The 18,779-nt window shown below is 35.0% G+C and overlaps 1 protein-coding gene across 10 annotated transcripts in view; it reads right to left on the reverse strand.

The window, feature by feature from the left end:
* Positions 1 to 1,537: 1,537 nt before the first annotated feature.
* Positions 1,538 to 18,779, reverse strand: part of DENND4A (DENN domain containing 4A) — a 134,600-nt gene continuing 117,358 nt past the window's right edge. For 4 of the 10 annotated variants that reach the window (XM_067750926.1, XM_067750937.1, XM_067750919.1 and 1 more), the window contains 10 exons: positions 14,966 to 15,060; positions 13,385 to 13,560; positions 13,144 to 13,311; positions 12,077 to 12,275; positions 11,589 to 11,843; positions 10,520 to 10,637; positions 10,377 to 10,403; positions 9,753 to 9,915; positions 9,524 to 9,588; positions 1,538 to 4,097 (listed from right to left, as the gene is read on the reverse strand). In XM_067750926.1, the coding sequence (XP_067607027.1) occupies positions 3,961 to 4,097; positions 9,524 to 9,588; positions 9,753 to 9,915; positions 10,377 to 10,403; positions 10,520 to 10,637; positions 11,589 to 11,843; positions 12,077 to 12,275; positions 13,144 to 13,311; positions 13,385 to 13,560; positions 14,966 to 15,060 (1,403 nt within the window). In that variant the 3' untranslated portion in view covers positions 1,538 to 3,960. The remainder of the gene's footprint in view (positions 4,098 to 9,523; positions 9,589 to 9,752; positions 9,916 to 10,376; positions 10,404 to 10,519; positions 10,638 to 11,588; positions 11,844 to 12,076; positions 12,276 to 13,143; positions 13,312 to 13,384; positions 13,561 to 14,965; positions 15,061 to 18,779) is intronic. The other 6 variants (XM_067751000.1, XM_067750971.1, XM_067750963.1 and 3 more) reach the window with 3 other exon arrangements.

Raw genomic sequence — 18,779 nt, forward strand, 5'->3', positions numbered from 1 at the left:
AAATTTATAAAAATGTAAAACTCTTCCTAATTTAATGGGTTAAGATTCTGTGTAGTACCAGAAAAAAAAGGATGTATTCCAAATTTAAAAAAATTAGTATATGTTTAAATGGTTGCTGTACATTATGAACATTATATTGTACTCATCAACAGATCTGAAAATGCTTCTATCAAATTATAGGCTTGGCCTTTTGTGATACTCTGAAAGTATCATAAAAATTCTATATCCTAATAATCATTTAAAGATAAGTACCAAAAGGGGCAAGAATTGGAATTTAATATTTAAGACACAGCCTGGTAGATACATTTGAAGAACTCGTTGGCCTAATGGGCCACAGAATATCCTTGGTTCTGGCCCCCTTCTTTGTGGGAGGGTCCCCCTGCGGGTGCAGCTTGCAGTGTATTTTGGGTCTGGTTCCTATGAAAGGTACAAAGAGAGGGCCAATGATCAGGGTTGTCCATCCCTGTGGGGTCACTAGAACCAGGCAGGACACCCTGGTCTAAGGCTGCCCGTACAACCAAAGCATACTTCTGGTCCTCAGGCCCTTAACTGTGATGAGCCGGCCAATCTGGAGAATTTCATTTACAGAAAATTCCATCAGTTGCTCCAATGGTTTTATCACAGTACTGTGTTTGAAAAGAAAATCTTTAAATACAAAAGGAAGGAGCCATCCAAATGAACAGCAACTGTGGAAAGCCTGCAGTAACTTTATCAGAAGAGTCTGTTATCTTACACAGACTTTTTGAATCAGAGACAGAAATTCCTATATTAATTTGTCCAATACTAATTTTGTAAACAAAAATAATTAAGCCAGCAAATGTACTTACTTTGGGGTCAGAGAAAGAGGGCAGTATGAAGGGATAATAAGAAGATACCAAGTACTGAGAGTATTAAGGTAAACTGGTATGCAGCTACCAGAGAATTCAATTCTGAAATAAAACTTTGTCTTGTATCCAAACAGGAAGGGCAGAGCATGCTAAGACTAGCACAAAGGCAGACCAAGGACCCTCTCAAAGAGGCAGCGTACTCTTTCCCTTCCTGCTCTGAGATAAAGTGCCTAATAGCAGCTTTCAAGTTCTAGTGGGAGAAACAAAAATAAAGCTGGGCAATCGCACATTACCATACAAATGGTTATTTTCTTACCATATACTTACAAAATATGTAGAAGTACAACATAACTTTTATATGCAGCAGGCTGACACTTGCTAGCTGCACTAAAGTATCATAGTAATTACCAGCATGAAATAAAATAAAATAAGCATATCACCTAAAATGTTGAACCAACATTTTCAGGGGCTATTTCTCTACAAAGAAAAATGGAAAGCCATTTTAAGAAAACGTTAAAATAAAATAAGCTAATGGCTTTAGGGTTTTAAAGCAAAAATTCTCCCCACAAAATAAGAAAAAAAAAAAAAAAAAGACAAAAATCAGAATATGACCAGACTGCATAACTCCCTAACAGGAGGAAAAAACTGAATATTGAAATATGATATAAAATACAAATGTATGACATTCAAAACACAATGGGAGGAAGTAGTAAACAAGTTGTACCAGGACATGGCATGATTTATTTTCAACTAGTAAACAGATAAACAAAACTAAGAGTAAGAAAATAAAAGACAGATAATGTAGCAAAAGGGTATTTCTCTCTAACATGATTGGCCATGATTCTCTAAAATGTATGGTCAACAGAGATAAAATTGAAGAAAAGTTTGTATGGAGTTATTTCAAAGGATGATCTACATTTTAATTTTCTTTTGATCAAGGTTTACCACTCTCTATTCATGTTTTAGGTTTTATTTTTAAAGAGTAAATTTGTGCAAATAATATTCCCTGGGGATTGAAAATAGGGGAAATAAAACCCAGTCAAAAGTAGAAACAAAACTTGGTGTCAGGGGAAGGAGATAAAAATTACATTCACTTTTCCAAATGAGTCTGAACCATAAAGAATGGGCTTTACCTTACTTTTTTTGGTCAGATATTTGAAATCAATAAACTGTTATTCATATATATTGCTTGTGTTAAAGAAAAGATAATCAATAGTGAAAGCTGTTCTTACACAAACAATAACAAAAAACCAGAATAGAACCCCAGAATTCTGTTTGGAGGGATGTTTGTCACTAATGCCAAAAGCCTCATCTATCAAATGTTTCTCTCCTTTGACAACTTTGAAATGACTGTGACTTAGAGAACGTAAGACTGAATTAGAATGTGAAGCGTGGACCTGAATAGGAAGGAAGGATAAGACAAGAGTGGTATTTACAAAAGAGAGGCAGATACATGTGCACAGCACCAGACTTTTCAAGTAAGCAAGTTCAGCGCCAAACTAACTGAACTAAAATTTTACATTTTTAAACTTTCCCCATTATTTCCCAGAGTAGAAAGCTGTAAAATGTTTTAGCTTGGTGCTATTCACTAGTGGGATGAACTCAAAAGTGTTTTTTCTACAGCTGAACTGGTTCTTAGTCTCAGGACTTTAAGGTATCTCCAGTCCAAAGTGTCCTGAACTCTGCCGGCTTCTACACATCTAATTTAGGACCTTTCATTTTTTCCTTCTTTGAAATTGGCTAGAGAATTCCTTCATTATGACAATGTGTTCAAACACACACCACATGAACACACTGAAAATCTATAAATAATTCTAACAGCCAAAGGATACTTTTTTATCAGAATTACCCAAAGAAAGTGATATTAGAAATAATGCGACTACAAATATTTTTTAAGATTCTATTTAATACCCATGGTACTTAAACATTCAATTTACTGTCTATTTCTGGATATTGCTGGATTTTAGATTCCATAAACCAGATTCTGAAGGCTTATTGAAAAAGCCAGGTTCCTCAATATGGGAAATTCTATCTGGCTGTACTTTTAGATAGTTATTATTTTTCTACTTTTGAAAAAATATTTTGAATATTTATATATAATATATATATATATAATATTAACAGAATACTCCAATAGGTCATATTCCAGATAAACATACTACAATTTGCATCATACCCAATATTTTAGATATTAAAATAAAGGTAGAATTTGGGATAAACTGTCTGACATATTTCCTAACATAAGTGTTCATGTAGAATATTAGAATTTAAATTGATATTTGGCTCTATAAGCTATTTTCCCTGTGTATTGTATGTATCTATTAGCAATAGAGAAAATTTTGGAATCATGGTATATTGAACCTGATTTTACAGAAGCAGATTTGGAACCTCTCTGGCTCTCCTTCCACAAGGCTCAGTGAGTCAGTCTGGGCAATGCACACCCTTGCCATGACTCACCCACTGCAGCCAGGCTCAGGAGTACTAATATGCGATCCTAGGACAACACTGACACTAGCGCTGACATTTCTGAATCATTCTTCCAAGTAGTAAAAAAAGTATAGATATATATATAGAGATCTGCAGCTGTACTAATTAATTCAAATAGCAGCAGACAAGGAAAATAAGCACTTAATTACCTTGCTTCATAAGATAAGTTCATTTTGTTTGCTATATTAAGTTTAAAAATTAAAAAAATATCAACTTATTATAAACAAGTTAAAATATGTATAATACAACTTCACGGTCAAAACATTTGAGTAGTCTATGAAAACAGGAGATACTTTGTTCTTACATTTGTTTAAGTTCCATACATGATTTTTCAATCTGTCTCTTCCAAAAGAATCCATAAAACAGTTGTCTTATTCTATGGGAACCAATTTTGTTTATGGATTTTTTCATCACAAAAATACTTAATTACTTGTACGGGAGAAGAAAAAAACAAAGAAATGGGAAACAAAGTAGCTCTCTCCCACTTGTTAGTATTTTCTTAAGACACTCTGTACATAAACTATCTGAACTTCCTGAACCATTTACAAATGCATTTTCAAAAATTGAAGAAAAAAGGTTAGAGTCTAAAAGTGTTATTTTATACACTGACTACACAATACATATTGAAAAAATACACACACATATCTTAAAGATAAGGTTCTCCAAAGGTTTTTCGGCATTCCATCACTCCTGTACTTGGTGGTCTGTCACAGTTGTGAGTACTCTTGACTTGACTAGGTGTGAGACGATCATATGCCACCTTGTATTCTTTATCAAATGCATCTGCAAAAATTCATAAAGAAATAAAGGCATAAAGAAATTTATATTTGATATTATCAGCAATCAAGTTCTTGTAATACTACAGAACCACAAAATTAGAAGCCAAGAAGGAATCTCTAGGTCATTTCTGCCAACACAGAATTTCAGAGCTGGAATGGGGACCTTAGAGTCCGTAGCATTTAGAGCTAGGTTACACAGACCACTGAAATGTGAAGTACTAAGATGTCAACTGTTTAAAATTCTTCTTTCCTAAATTAAAAAATTTGGTAAAATACATATAAAATTTACCATCATAACCATTTTTAAGTGCACAGTTCTGTGGTATACATACAGTTCTGTGGTATACATTCACAGTTCTGAATGTATACATATATTCATAATGTTGTGCAATCATCACCACTGTCCATCTCCATAACTCTTTTCACCTTGTGAAACTGAAACTCTATACCCATTACATAATAATACTCCTCTCCCCTCCCCCCAGCTCCTGTCAACTCTAATTCTACTTCTGTCTCTATGATTTTGGCTTCTTTAAGTACTTCTTAAGTGGAATCATACAGTATTTGTCTTTTTGTGACTGGCATATTTCACTTAATATAATGTCTTCAAGGTTCATTCATGTTGTAGCATATGTCAGAATTTCTTTTCTTTTTTAAGGCTGAATAATAGTTCACTGTATGTATATATCCCATTTTGCTTATACACTCATCCTTCAATGGACACTTGGGTTGCTTCCACATTTCAGCTATTATGAATAAGACTGCTATAAACATGAGTATACTAATATCTCTTTGAGACCCTGCTTTCAATTCTTCAGGGTATATACCCAGAAGTGAAATTGTTGGATAATGTGGAAATTCTATATTTAATTTTTTAATGGAAATGCCATATTGTTTTCGACAGCAGCTATACCATTTTATATTACTACTAACAATGCGCAAGGGTTCCAATTTTTTCATATCCTTATTTTCCAGAAAATAACCAACACATAATTTTCTGGGTTTTTGATAGTAGCCATTCTATCTAATGGTATGAGATGGTATCCCATTGTAGTTTTTTTTTTTTTTTTTGCGGTACGCGGGCCTCTCACTGTTGTGGCCTCTCCTGTTGTGGAGCACAGGCTCTGGACGCACAGGCTCAGCGGCCATGGCTCACGGGCCTAGCCGCTCCACGGCATGTGGGATCTTCCAGGACCGGGGCACGAACCCGTGTCCCCTGCATCGGCAGGCAGACTCTCAACCACTGCACCACCAGGGAAGCCCTGATACCACCTTTTGATGCACAGAAATCTTTAATTTTCATGATGCCCCATTTGCCTATTTTTTCTTTTGTTGCCTGTACCTTGGGTGTCATATCTAAGAAATCACTGACAAATCCATGTCATGAAGCTTTTGTCTTATGTTTTCTTCTAATAGTTTTATAGTTTTAGGACTCACATTTAGGTATTCAACCCATTTTGAGTTAATTTTTGTATAAGGGTCCAACTTCATTCTTTTGTTAAGTGGATATCCCATTTTCCCAGAACAATTTATTGAAAAGACTGTCTTTACCCCACAGAATGGTCTTGGCATTCTTGTCAAAAATCATTTTTACCATAAATGTGAGGGTTTATTTCTGGGCTGTCTATTCTATTCCACTGGTCTATATGTCTGTCTTTATGCCAGTACCACACTGTTTTGATTACTGTAGCTTTGCTGTAAGTTTTGAAATCAGTTAGTGTGAGTCCTCCAGATTTGTTCTTTTTGAGATTGTTTTGGCTACTTGGGGTCCCTTGAGATTCCATAAATTTTAGGATGGGTTTTTCTATTTCTGTAAAAAACATCATTGGGGTTTTGACAGCAATTGCACTGAATCTGTAGATTGAGTAGTACTGATATCTTAAGCATATTAGTCTTCTAATTTATGAACGTGGGGTATGTTTCCATTCATTCACATGATCTTTAATTTCTTTGAGCAATGTTTGTAATTTTCATTGTACAAGTCTTTCACCTACTTGGTTAAACAAGCTCCTAAGTATTTTATTCTTTTTGATGCTACTGTAAATGGAATTGCTTTCTTAATTTCATTTTGGATTATTCATTGCTAGTTACAGAAATTCAGCTGATTTTTGTATCTTGATCTTATATCCTACAACCTTGCTGAATTCATTTATTAACTCTAGTATTTTGGGATTTTTGTTTTGTTCTATTTTGATCTGGTGTGGAATCTCTAGGGTTTTCTATACATAAGATCATGTTGTTTATAAATATAGTTTAACTTCTTCCTTTCCAATCTGGATGCCTTTTATTTCTTTTTCTTGCCTAGCAGCTCCAGCTAGAACTTCCAGTACAATGTTGAATAGAAGTGGTGGAAGAAGGCATCCTCTTCTTGTTCTGGATCTTAAAGGGAAGACTTCCTGTTTTGCACCATTGAGTATGGTTTTAACTGTGGGTTTTTCACAAATGCCCTTTATCAGGTTGAGGATGTTCCCTTCTATTCCTAGTTTGTTGAATTTTATCAAATGCTTTTTCTGTGTCTATTGAGACATCATGTGGTTTTGTCTTTCATTCTATTAATATGGTGTATTACATTGATGGAGTTTTTTATGTTGAACCAACATTGCATCCCTGGGATAAATCCCACTTTGTCATGGCAAATAATCCTTTCTCTATGTTGCTGGATTTGGTTTACTAGTATTTTGTTGAGGATTTCTGCATCTATATTAATAAGGGATATTGCTCTTTCATTTTCTTTTCTTGTGATGTCTTTGTCTGGGCTTGGTAAGCGTAATTATATTGGCCTAACACATAGAATGAGCTAGGTAGCACTCCTTTTTCTTCTACTTTTTTTGTCAGTGTTCGTGAAGGGTTAGTGTCTTAGTTTGGGCTGCTGTAACAGAATACCACAGACTGGGTGGCTTAAATGATGAACATTTATTTCTCACAGTCTGGAGGCTGGGAAGTCCAAGATCAAGGTGCCAGCAGATGTGGTGACTGGTAAGAGCACTCTTCCTGGTTTGCAGATAGCTGTCGTCTCCTTGTATCCTCACGTGGCTGAGAAAGAGAGGGACAGCTCTCTTCTTTTTCTTTTCTTTTTGTTTTTTTTGGCTGCACCATGCAGCTTGCGGGATCTTAGTTCCATGACCAGGAATTGAACCTGGGCCACAGCAGTGAAAGTGCTGAGTCCTAACCACTGGACCGCCAGGGAATTCCCTCCTCTTTTTCTTATAAGGATACTAATACCATCTTTGGGGCTCCAACCTCATGATGTAATTACTTTCCAAAGGCTCTACTTCCAAATACTATCATATTAGGGCTTCAATATATATGAATTTGGGGGTAGGGAACACAAACATGCAGTTCATAACAAATGGTATTATCCTTCTTTAAACATCTGGTAGAATTCACCATCTGGTCCTGGGCTTTTCTTTGTGGGACGATTTTTGATTACTAACTCAATCTCTTTACTTGTTATAGGTCTATTAAGATTTTCTATTCTTGAATCTGTTTTATAGTTTATGTCTTTCTAGGAATTTGCCTGTCTCTTCTAGGTTATCTAATTTGTTGGCATATAGTTGTTTATAATAATTATTTTTATTTCTGTAAGGTCAGTAGGAATATCCCACCTACTTATTTAATTTTTGGCTGCGTTGGGTCTTCATGACTGCATGCAGGCTTTCTCTAGCTGCGGCGAGCGGGGGCTACTCTTCGTTGCAGTGCACGGGCTTCTCACCGTGGTGGCTTCTCATTGCGGAGCACGGGCTCTAGGTGCACAGGCTTCAGTAGTTGTGGCATGTGGGCTCAGTAGTTGTGGTTCGTGGGCCCTAGAGCGCAGGCTCAGTAGTTGTGGTGCACGGACTTAGCTGCTCTGCGGCATGTGGGATCTTCCTGGACCATCGAACCCGTGTACCCTGCCTTGACAGGTGGATTCTGAACCACTGCGTCGCCAGGGAAGTCCTGGAATATCACCCCTTTTATCCTAATTTCAGTAATTTGAGTCTTCTCTCTTTTTCTCTTAGTCTAGCTTAAAGGTCTGTCAATTTTGTTGATCTTTTCAAAAACAAACTTTTGATTTCAATGAGTTTCTCGATTTTTAAAAATATTTTCCCTGTTTCTCTATTTTATTTATTTCTGCACTAATATTTATTTCCTTCCTCCTGCTTGCTTTGGGTTTAGTTCGCTCTTCTTTTTCTAGTTTCTTAAGGTAGAAACTGCTTTCACTGAATCTCAAAGTTTTGGTATGTTGTGTTTTTAATTTTCATTTACCTCAAAGTATTGTCTAATTTCTATTATGATTTTTTTGACCAATTTGCTATTTAGGAGTGTGTTGTTTAATTTCTATATACTTGTGAATTTTTTATTTTCCTTCTATTATTGATTTCTCTTTTCATTGTACTGTGGTTAGAGAACATACTTTGTATGATTTCAAACCTTTTAAATTTACTGAGAGACTTGTTTTATGGCCTAACATTTGGTTTATCCTGGACAATATTCCATGTGCAGTGGAGAAAAATGTGTATTTTGTTGTTGTTGGATGGTGTGTTCTGTAGATGTTTCTTAGGCCTAGTTGGTTTACAGTGCTGTTCAAGTCTTCTATTTCCTTGCTGATCTGCTGCCTAGTTGTTCTATTATGGTTGAATGTCTATTTCCCCCTCCAATTCTGTTAGTTTTTACTTCATGTATTTTGGGGCTCTGTTGTTAGTTGTATATATGTTATAATTATTATAAACAATTAATAATTCTTGGTGGATTGACTGTTTCATCATTATACAATGTCCTTCTTTGTCTCTAAAGTCTATCTTTTCTGATATTAATATAGTCACTCTAGCTCCCTTTTTAGTACTATTTGCATGGAGTATCTTTTTCAATCCTTTTACTTTCTATTTGTTACTCTAAAGGAGGCCCAGCACAATAACTGAGAGTAGAAGATGATCAACCAAAAATGTTTGAGACCTCCTAAAATATATATTTAGCTACATTACATTTTTTCTGAAACAAGCTTAATGTCATTAGTGATATGACACAATAGTTAAAAGCATGGGATTGGAAATTAAGACTGCTTGGTTCAGATATGGCTCCATTATTGCTGTGAAACCCAAGTTTAAGTCATTTAACCTCTTGGATCCTCAGTTGCCTCAGTAATAAAATGGAAATGATAACAGTACCCAGCTCATAGGGATTTTGAGGATTATATGAGATAAAATATAGAAACTACTTGCTACAATGTAAGGCACATAATGAGCCCTCAAAAAATGTTAGCTTTCATTATTTATCATTATTATTACCAACATGACCAAAATATCAAAGTATCTTTTACCTTATATTAAAAAAATCAGACACAGTTGTATTATATTAATATAATTTTATATTAAACTAATTAAGACTACCAATATAAAAACACTTTGAAAACTCTACCATGATATATAAATATTACATGTTATGCTGAATTACCTATATCAATGTTTTCTCTTCCCAGTGCCACAAGTGAGAGAAACAGTATTTCTCTATATAAACTCCTAGGGGGAAAAAGAAGTGGAGAAGATATTACTATTCAAACAGTCTATACATATCTACAAAAATTTTTATGTTAATATAAGCGTGAAATATTCTGACAAATCACTCAGCAAACAATATGAATCTGCTTAGAGGAACAATATATTCATTTAAAAGAATGACTTACCTCTGTCTTTTAAAATGAGGACATTTATTCAGTGTCTCTAAAATCTGACTCATTGGTCCATAGACATCATTCATTTTAATGCTTTTTACCATATTTTTCAATAGTTCCTGGTTAAATGAATTATCACCTTTTTGCAATAAATGGACCATTGGATACTTCTGGGCTGTAAAAGAACAAAAGAGCAGATGAAGAAAAATGTTCTGTGTAGAAAGCAGAATGTAATTAAGCAGCAACTGACAGCTATTTAAAAAGTTACAAAGCAATAAAAATAAATTAAGGGCAATAGATAAAAGAACTGAAATCTAAGAATGAAGTAAGAAGAAAAAAGGAAGAAATAAGACAAATAATGATAAAAATAAGCTTGAAGGCTCAAATACACAATAACTAAAAATACTGTTTTCCTTAATACAGCCCCTGGAAGGAATTTTAAATCAGCAGCCTGGGATGGAGACAAACAAAAAATAAGTACAAAGAAGAGATAGGGACAAGCAATGTGCTAAAAACAAAACTCTACAAAACAAAACCCCTCCAGCACATACACAGCACCACTCAAAAAACAAAAACAAAAACAACCCCTTGACCTCCAAAGACAATAATACTAAAAACATCAAACTTAACACTCACTCTCAAACAAAAGAGTACGATTTTGACCTGTAAGACAAAAAGTAGTGTAAAATAAAAGTCAGTTACACATTAGTTTAGGCTATTTAAAGCAAGTAGAGAGTACTCTCATATGAAGGACATCAACATTCTATGACAGCACTTACTGTGGGCATTCCAGAGGATGTACAACGGCTGTCCTGGATCCTGATGTAATTTCATATTGTCCCACAACATTTGTATTAAAACATATTTACTGTCTTCAGACATACAGTGGCGAGGAATCTGTGTTGAAGAATAAAAAAACATTCATTAATGATCCTTATATGACAATGTTTTGTAAATATTTTATAAAGAGCCTTAAAAATATTTTTTTAGGATGCATGTGTGCAAGAGAGAAAAGAGAACAGAAAAATCACTGATTTGTCTGCATTTTATAACCTACCGAAGGGAGATGACCTGAGTTGAGAAGCCAGCGATCCCTAAAGTAGCAGATTTAACAAAGTACTAAGATCAGTGAGAAAGGGTACCATGAAGGGCTAATCTTGACCAGCTTATGACTAAGGCTCCACAGAAAGATGAATCCAGGAGCCCCATTCTCCATCAGTTCAAGACCCTAGCGAAGATGCTCTGACTGAGTTAACCTCTCATTCACCATGTACTGAAAATCCAAACACATGCACCACCACAGACATGAAGTACAAGAAGGGAGAAGACAAAGTTCCTGAACTTAGACACTTTGCCATTTAGTGCCAGTGACAGCATATGAAAAAGAAAAAAAATGCTTTAATAGAGCAACATATCAAAAATACGAGTGAACATATAACAAACTACTTAAATGTTAAACAAAAATTCACAGTAAAGTAATGAGAATGGTAGCACATGACTGCGATATGAGTTACAGGTGTCCAACTAAAGTGTTAGGCTTATTTCTGAAGGAGGTATGAGGCATGAGTGGGGCAAACTCACAAAGTCTTCTCATAAGAGTCATTTACAGTTTATTCTTGAGGCTATAACAAAAAGTCAAGTCCATTTTGTGTAAACTTTATAAGAAGTCTAAAAAACATGACTGTCTTACTGCTAGACTGTAAGGAGAAAAATTATTTGCAACAACTTTATTGATTCAAATGGTTATTAAAAATATTCAGCATAAAATTACTTTTTTGTCATTAGGAATATGCAAACATTACAATGGTGACAGTAGCACTGGCTTTTAGTTAATTTTTACTCTCATACCTTTGAATACTTGTTACAATGCTCAGAAGAAAGAATCAATCCAGGTAAATTACTGGGTAAGTCAAGACGTCTAAAATACCACACCAGGTTCCAAAAAACAATTGGATGATGGTCCACAAAGTCTGCCACTGTTATTGCATGATCACCTTCATTTTCCAATAAGCTTTCAAGTTCCTTCCATACCACTAAAGGACTAAGATATGGAACAGTGATAGGATCTGGACTTGGGAGGTGCCATTCTAATCCTAAAGAATCCTGTTGAATAAATAAAAACCATAAATAGCAATTACAAGATTGATGATACTAAATCATTAAAAAAAATTCCTGTCGATGATTTCCATATAATTAGAAATGAAACTGTATCATGTAACAAGACACTCTTCTTAACAATAATAAAATTGAAGCTTATAAGGCTGTTTAGCACAAGGGGAACAAACTCATATGTAAATTATCAATGTCCAAATTGTAAAAAACACCAAAATACATACTGTAGCTCCTTGTAAAGTAGTTGGCAGGCTGCCTGTAGGAATGAGCTTCTGTCCTCCATTGTCTTCCTTATCCAAGGTGCCATAAGTACTAACACTCCTGGCCATTGGAAATACTGGACATTTTGACAAAGCTGCTTTTGATCTATCAGCAGGGATCTGAATACTTCGGGCACATGTATTTTCGAGCAACTTTGATTTGCTTGGGCATTGAAAAAAGAAAAAAGCGTATCACTGTCTAGATTTACTTTATTTCACTGACCATGTTCTTCTCTTTAGAATCAGAGCTGCACATAGCAAAGTAAAAGGAAGGAAAGATGTTAATCAGGCTTTGGCTGGGAAAAAGGATACAGTTTAAAGTAGCCTAGTCATGTTAATTTCCTTTTTATCCAGTAAACTTTAAATATACAGAGTCATTCATTTGTTCAAAACATTTAGTGGACTACTTTTATACTGCAGGAACCACAGTAGGCCCGAGGATACAAAGCAAAAAAAATAGGCACCTATTCTTTCAGGAGTCAGAGCTAGTGGGAGACAAAGAAAGGGCTATAATAGACCTATGATGAAAGAAGGGACACACACAGATTTGCAGTTTTGCAGTCTAAGCATTCAGGATCAAACAGGTCATGCTAGCCTGCTAGTACTATGTAGGCATTTTCTTTTGCACATGCATTTACCAATATAGCTTCACTTGCCCAGCTATATTTGGTGTATTTGGCACTTCTCCAAAATGGAGTCGATTTCCGCATTTGTTTTAAGCACAGACTTACTTGTATTAGGCTTACTGTGTAAGTCTTAGTTTGATTTTATAGTTCATCTATCAGCTCCAAATGTTTTCTTAGATTATTAAATATTCCTAAGTAGAAAATTAAATATTGCAAAGTAGAAGTACCTCAGTACTGACTTAATTCCTCAAGAGAGAGAGATAATTAATTAGGAATAAGAACTTGAGATTAAGAATCTATTATACATAGGAATTTAAACCTTAAAATGGTCAGCTAATTCTTCTGTCATTACTTGAAATGTATAGTATATGTTGTTAAAATATAGTTCCACATAATCATAATTACCTATTTAGATCAAAATTCCCTCGAACAGAGAGAACAGATGTGTCAAGACCAGAGGTTGATGTTGAGATACAAGACTGCCTTGTCTGCCTTGAAAAGGAGGATGGAAAATGCATATTTTCTGTAGACGGGCTTGACTTCAAAAAGTATCTGTAATGTGAATCAAAGGAGCTTTTTGAGAAAAGAGATATTCTAGGAAACATGATCCTTAAACATGAAGGGGAAGAAAAGCATAAATCATTACCTTCCAGGTCGTCTTAAATCTCTTATTTCGATGTTCAGAAAGGGCAAGAAAAGATTGCCACAAAATGGGCAGGTTGTATTGAGATTTGAATCATCTGCTGTCCAGCCAGCCATGATTTCCTCATCATGGACAAGACAATCACAGGTTCTACAACGAGAGCAGCTCGAGATAAGAACCTATGGGAGAAAACAGCATTTTATAAAGTAAGCCGGTTAGTGCAATTACAATTTAAAAACCATTTCAATTCATATATCTACTGGAAAAGTAAAACTCAGAAGGATTCAGAAGTTACAAATGAAGAATGGATTACATTCAGTACATTATATAATATACTCATCTTTAACTATTTCACCTAAGTCTATTCCAAAACTTTTGCCTGAAAGGGAAACTTGCATTTAAGTGAGGATTTTTACCATTATAATTACGTACTATAAAATCTGCCATGATTTTACTAATGGAAAACTAAACCCAAGTATTACTTTGTTAATACACAAAATAGGTATTGGTAATTACATGTTATAGATCTGTGCTACTCAAAGTGTGGTCACCAGTAAGGAGCTGGTCCACAAACTCTTACTGGTTTGTGATGAGCTAAGTGAAGAAACTGAGAAGAGGATTTGGAGACCTGTAAACTAATTGCTGTAACAGCTAAGTCGGTGATCAGTAGATTTTAGAAGAGTAACAGCCATGACAGATTGGAACTTAAAATCAGCAACAAAAAAAACCCTGGTCTGTCACTACAGACAGTTTAAGAAACATTGCTATAGATAAATGTAAATGCTGTCATTACATTAAAATATAGAAATTCCTGAAGCCATCAGAAACTTTGTAAACTGCAGCATCAGTGCTCATCATTTATTTTCCAGCTGCATGCAAATTTATTTTCCAAATTTATGCGAATTAGTGTGAAACAGAAACACAAATGTATTTGGAAGCAATTTTTACACAAAAATTAGGGAAAGTTTTTAAAGTGTAAAACTATAACCTTTTTATTGCAAGAAAATGGGATACAGCAGCATACCCAGCAGATATCTACATCAAACTGACACAAAGAATGAAAAACATGATGGAAAAAGTTGACACAAATGCCAAAACTGCTCCCTGTATCCTCATCCAAAAAGTGTGCCTGCACAGCAAAATTAGTTACAAGTGTTTAAGTTGTGAAATAGGGACTCCGTGCTTCCACCGCAGGGGGTGCGGGTTCAATCCCTGGTTGGGGAACTAAGATCCCGCATGCCGTGTGGTACGGCCAAAACAAAAAAGAAAAATAAAAGTGTAATAAAAATTCAAAGAGGACATACATAAAGCAAGGGGTAAATATAAATACTGGAAATAAAAATGCTTTTGTATGTTGATAAACATGAAAGGAAGTATGGAACTTTTCTAAACAGAAGAAGTCATGTGACTTCAATAATCTGAAATACTAGATAAATTTTAAGTTTATTCAGGAGCAATATACATTCTGAAATTTTCAGATGCCATATATTTAACTTTTTATCACTCTACCAGAGACTATCAGCACTTAAGAAATGTAAATTTTATTAAGTAGTACATGAAGATGTTCTTTTGATTAAATTGTACCTCCATTGCATAGTTCTGGAAGATATTTGTATTACTCATGTTGCAGGAAGATGCCACTTCTGATTTCCCAGGTAAGGCAAACTTGGACAAGGATCCTGTTCATTATTAAAAAACAAAGAGCAAAACCATTAAAATTAACAGAAAGGATATGAGAATCTTTCACTTTCATAAATTCTCTGGTAAAATGTCAAACAGTTTTATTTAAAACTATTTAAGATGATAAAGGTAATTTAAGAAAAAGCAAATAAATAATGAAAAATGTTTTTCAACATATGCCTTTGTGTACACCTAAGGAAATGTGCTTTAATTCATTACTCACTTATTAAGCACTTTGTACAGACTAGAAGGCATTCCAGTTGTTTGTAATTACTGTTTTGCTGTTTCTATTCTTACATGTTTTAGATAAAAGAAAGTGTTTAGTTCTAAGGTCTAAAAAGTATAAAATAGCTGATCTTATTTCAGATCATGAAAAGAATTACCGGCAACTCTCTGCCTTATAAGGATCTTTAAAATCTGGAACAGTACTCTTGCTTTTAAACACTAGGGAAGAGTTTCCAAGTACATTCTTAAGAGCAAAGGGATATTAGCAGGTATTAAAATGACAACAAAATAAGGGCAGTTCTGTGGTCAAGTCAATTGCTGACAGTGGCTATATCTAGTTAGGAAAACTGGAAGTAATCAATACATTTTCTATACTTTTTTTTTCCCAGTAGTTACTACATTTTATGAATGAACAATGGTATTTTTATAAATATAAAGGTTAAAAAAAAGTAACAGTATAAACTATCAGTTCCAAGAAATAGAGAGGATAGGAAAACATGTTAAACACCACCATGGGGATGCATAATCCAGACTAATGATCTGATTGCTTCAGCAAATAAATGACAAGGGAGAAAAAAAAGATAGCTCTAGAGCTTCCTCTAGCCCTAGGCTCTGCCACACAGACAAGCAGAGAGGTGGAGAGAGAGCTGAAGCTTCACATCATCCTTGAAGATGATTAGAAATGGTGGCAACTAGAGTTCTTTCCTGATGGTCCCCCAATAACCTTCTGTAATCCCCGTCTGCTAAAGCTAGTTCAAAATTGCTATCAGCCTTGACTAATTCAGTCATTTATGTGGGCAGCCTACCTCTTATATCTCATCAATCTACAGCACAGAATAAACATTCTTTTTAGCAAATACGAATCAGGTTGTGAGGTAAGTCTTATTTACTTAGCTCAATAAACAGTTCTTGCATGTTAGAAAAAAAAAATAAGAGGCTGGGAACTAATCACCTGATTTCTTCATGAATATACGAAAGGGGGAAAAAACAGGGAACAAAGATGAGAGGAAGTTAGTAGACATATCAAACAAATGCAACAAGTGGACCTTGTTTGGGTCTCAATTTGAACAAACCACCTATAAAAAGAGTTTCGTGAGATAGTTGTGAAAATTTAAGTATATATTTTATATAAGATATATGATAAATATTGTCACATTAAAAATATGATAATAATACTACAATTTTGTTTTGAAAACAAATGAATGCTTCACAAAAGATACTGTATGAGTCCATAACATGTTCAAAAATGGCCATGCTGACATACAGTGTTAGAAGATGATGTTCATCTGTGAAGGGAGTGGTGAGTAGATGTGGTTATGAGAGGGGGTTCTGGATGCTGTTTATGTTGTGTTTCTTTCTTTTTTCTCCACCCCCCGCAAACATTTATTTATTTATTTGGCTGCACCAGGTCTTAAGCTGCATTATGCAGGAGCTTCATTGCGGCATGCAGGCTCTTTAGTTGTGGCATGTGGGATCTAGCTTCCTGACCAGGGATCGAACCCAGGCCCCCTGCATTGGGAGCAAAGAGTCTTAACCACTGGACCACCAGGGAAGTCCCAAGGTTCTGCCTCTTAATCTGATACTGGTTAATCAGTTGTCCTCAATTTGTGAAATGTACAGTGTTTACATACATAAAAATGTACACACTACATGTATAACATAGAGTAAATAATAAATGTATTAAATAAACTTTAATAAAAAGTTACAAAGATATAACATTAAAGTCCTTATGTTTTAGATATATCAATACATGTTGAAGTATTTATGAATAAAATTATATATTGTTTGGGATTTACTTTAAAATAATCCAGTGGGGAAGGAAAAAATGTTGGCAGCAGAAGAGAGGCGGAAAAGATTAAACAAGATTGGCCATTTGTTGATAGTTGCTGAAGTTGTGTGAAGGGTACGTGGGAGTTCATTGTGCTATTCCTTCTACTTTTGTGATTGACTATTTCCACAATAAAAGCTTTTTAAAGTAGCAAAGATGCAAATTTGAAAAACATTATAATGCATTCATTCCTCACATCATATAACAGGATAACTTTCAAATGGATTAAATATTTAAATCAGGGGTCAAATCTATTTTTGTATGACCACAAACTCAGAATAATTTTAACATTTTAAAGCACTGTTAAAAAAAAGAAAAAGACAAAAAAGAATATGTGACAGAGATGTATGTGGCCCACAAAACCTAAACTATTTACAGTATAGCCCTTTACAGAAAAAGTCTGCTGACCCCAGAAAATGTTAAAAAGGAAATCAGAGAAGTATGAGAAGAAAACAGTGGTGAGCCTAGGGAAGGGGAAATCTTTCCTAATAACTCAAAATCCAGAAGCAATAGGGCAAAAACTGATAAATTTGATGACATAAAATTAAAAAGTTTTATGTGGGGAAAATAAAAATCCCTGAACTTGACAAACTTGGAAAAAGCATCTGCCACTTATATAAGAGACAAAGGATTAATTCCCTAACATAAAAAAGAGCTATTAAAACTTAAAAAAAGTGGGGAGGACCAAAAAGTGAAAGTGAAATGTAGGCAAAGGACAGTTCACAGAAAAAGAAACACAAATAGTCCTTAAACACATAAATGGATATGCAACTTAATTTATAAGATAAAGAAAAATGAAAACTAAATTGAAATACATTCTTCACCTATCAGATGGCAAAAATCTGAAAAGTGTGCTAACATATTTTCTTCACAAGGCTGTGGGGAAATAGGTATTCTTTTTTTTTTGCGGTATGCGTGCCTCTCACTGCTGTGGCCCCTCCCGTTGCGGAGCACAGGCTCCGTACGTGCAGACTCAGCGGCCATGGCTCACGGACCCAGCCGCTCCGCGGCATGTGGGATCTTCCCGGACCGGGGCACGAACCCGTGTCCCCTGCATCGGCAGGTGGACTCTCAACCACTGCGCCACCAGGGAAGCCCAAAATAGGTATTCTTATATACTACCTGTGGGAATACAAAACAGTATACCCCTGAGGAAGGAACCTGGCAATATCACTTCAAGGAAAAACTTGGAAGTATCTTCCAAAAATACCCTGGCAAAAGTATAATATGACATATATGCATCACAGTATTATTTATAACAGTTAAACACTGAGAACTTAAAGTCCATCAACAGGGAAGTGGTTAAAATAAACCAATACATCCACACATGATGAACAATGCAACCGTAAAAATGAATGAGGGACAACACTATGTGATGATATGGAATGCTCTTCAGCATATAGTGTTAAGTGAAAAAAGCAAGGAACAGTTAAGTGTTTATAGCATGTTACCTTTTGAGTAAGAAGACAAGGAGGTATTAAGAACACACAAACACACACATACTTTTTAAAACACATTAAAAAAAAGCACATTAAAAAAAGCAACAATGAAAGGATAAATCAAAATGAATAAAAATGGCTACCTCTAGGGACAGTAACAAACCAAGATTAAGGGATGAGGATGGAAGAAGCTAGACTTCTCTGAAAGTGCCTTGGTTCTGTATTG

Source organism: Pseudorca crassidens, chromosome 1 (genome assembly GCF_039906515.1).
Source record: "Pseudorca crassidens isolate mPseCra1 chromosome 1, mPseCra1.hap1, whole genome shotgun sequence".
Taxonomy (NCBI): Eukaryota; Metazoa; Chordata; class Mammalia; order Artiodactyla; family Delphinidae; genus Pseudorca; species Pseudorca crassidens.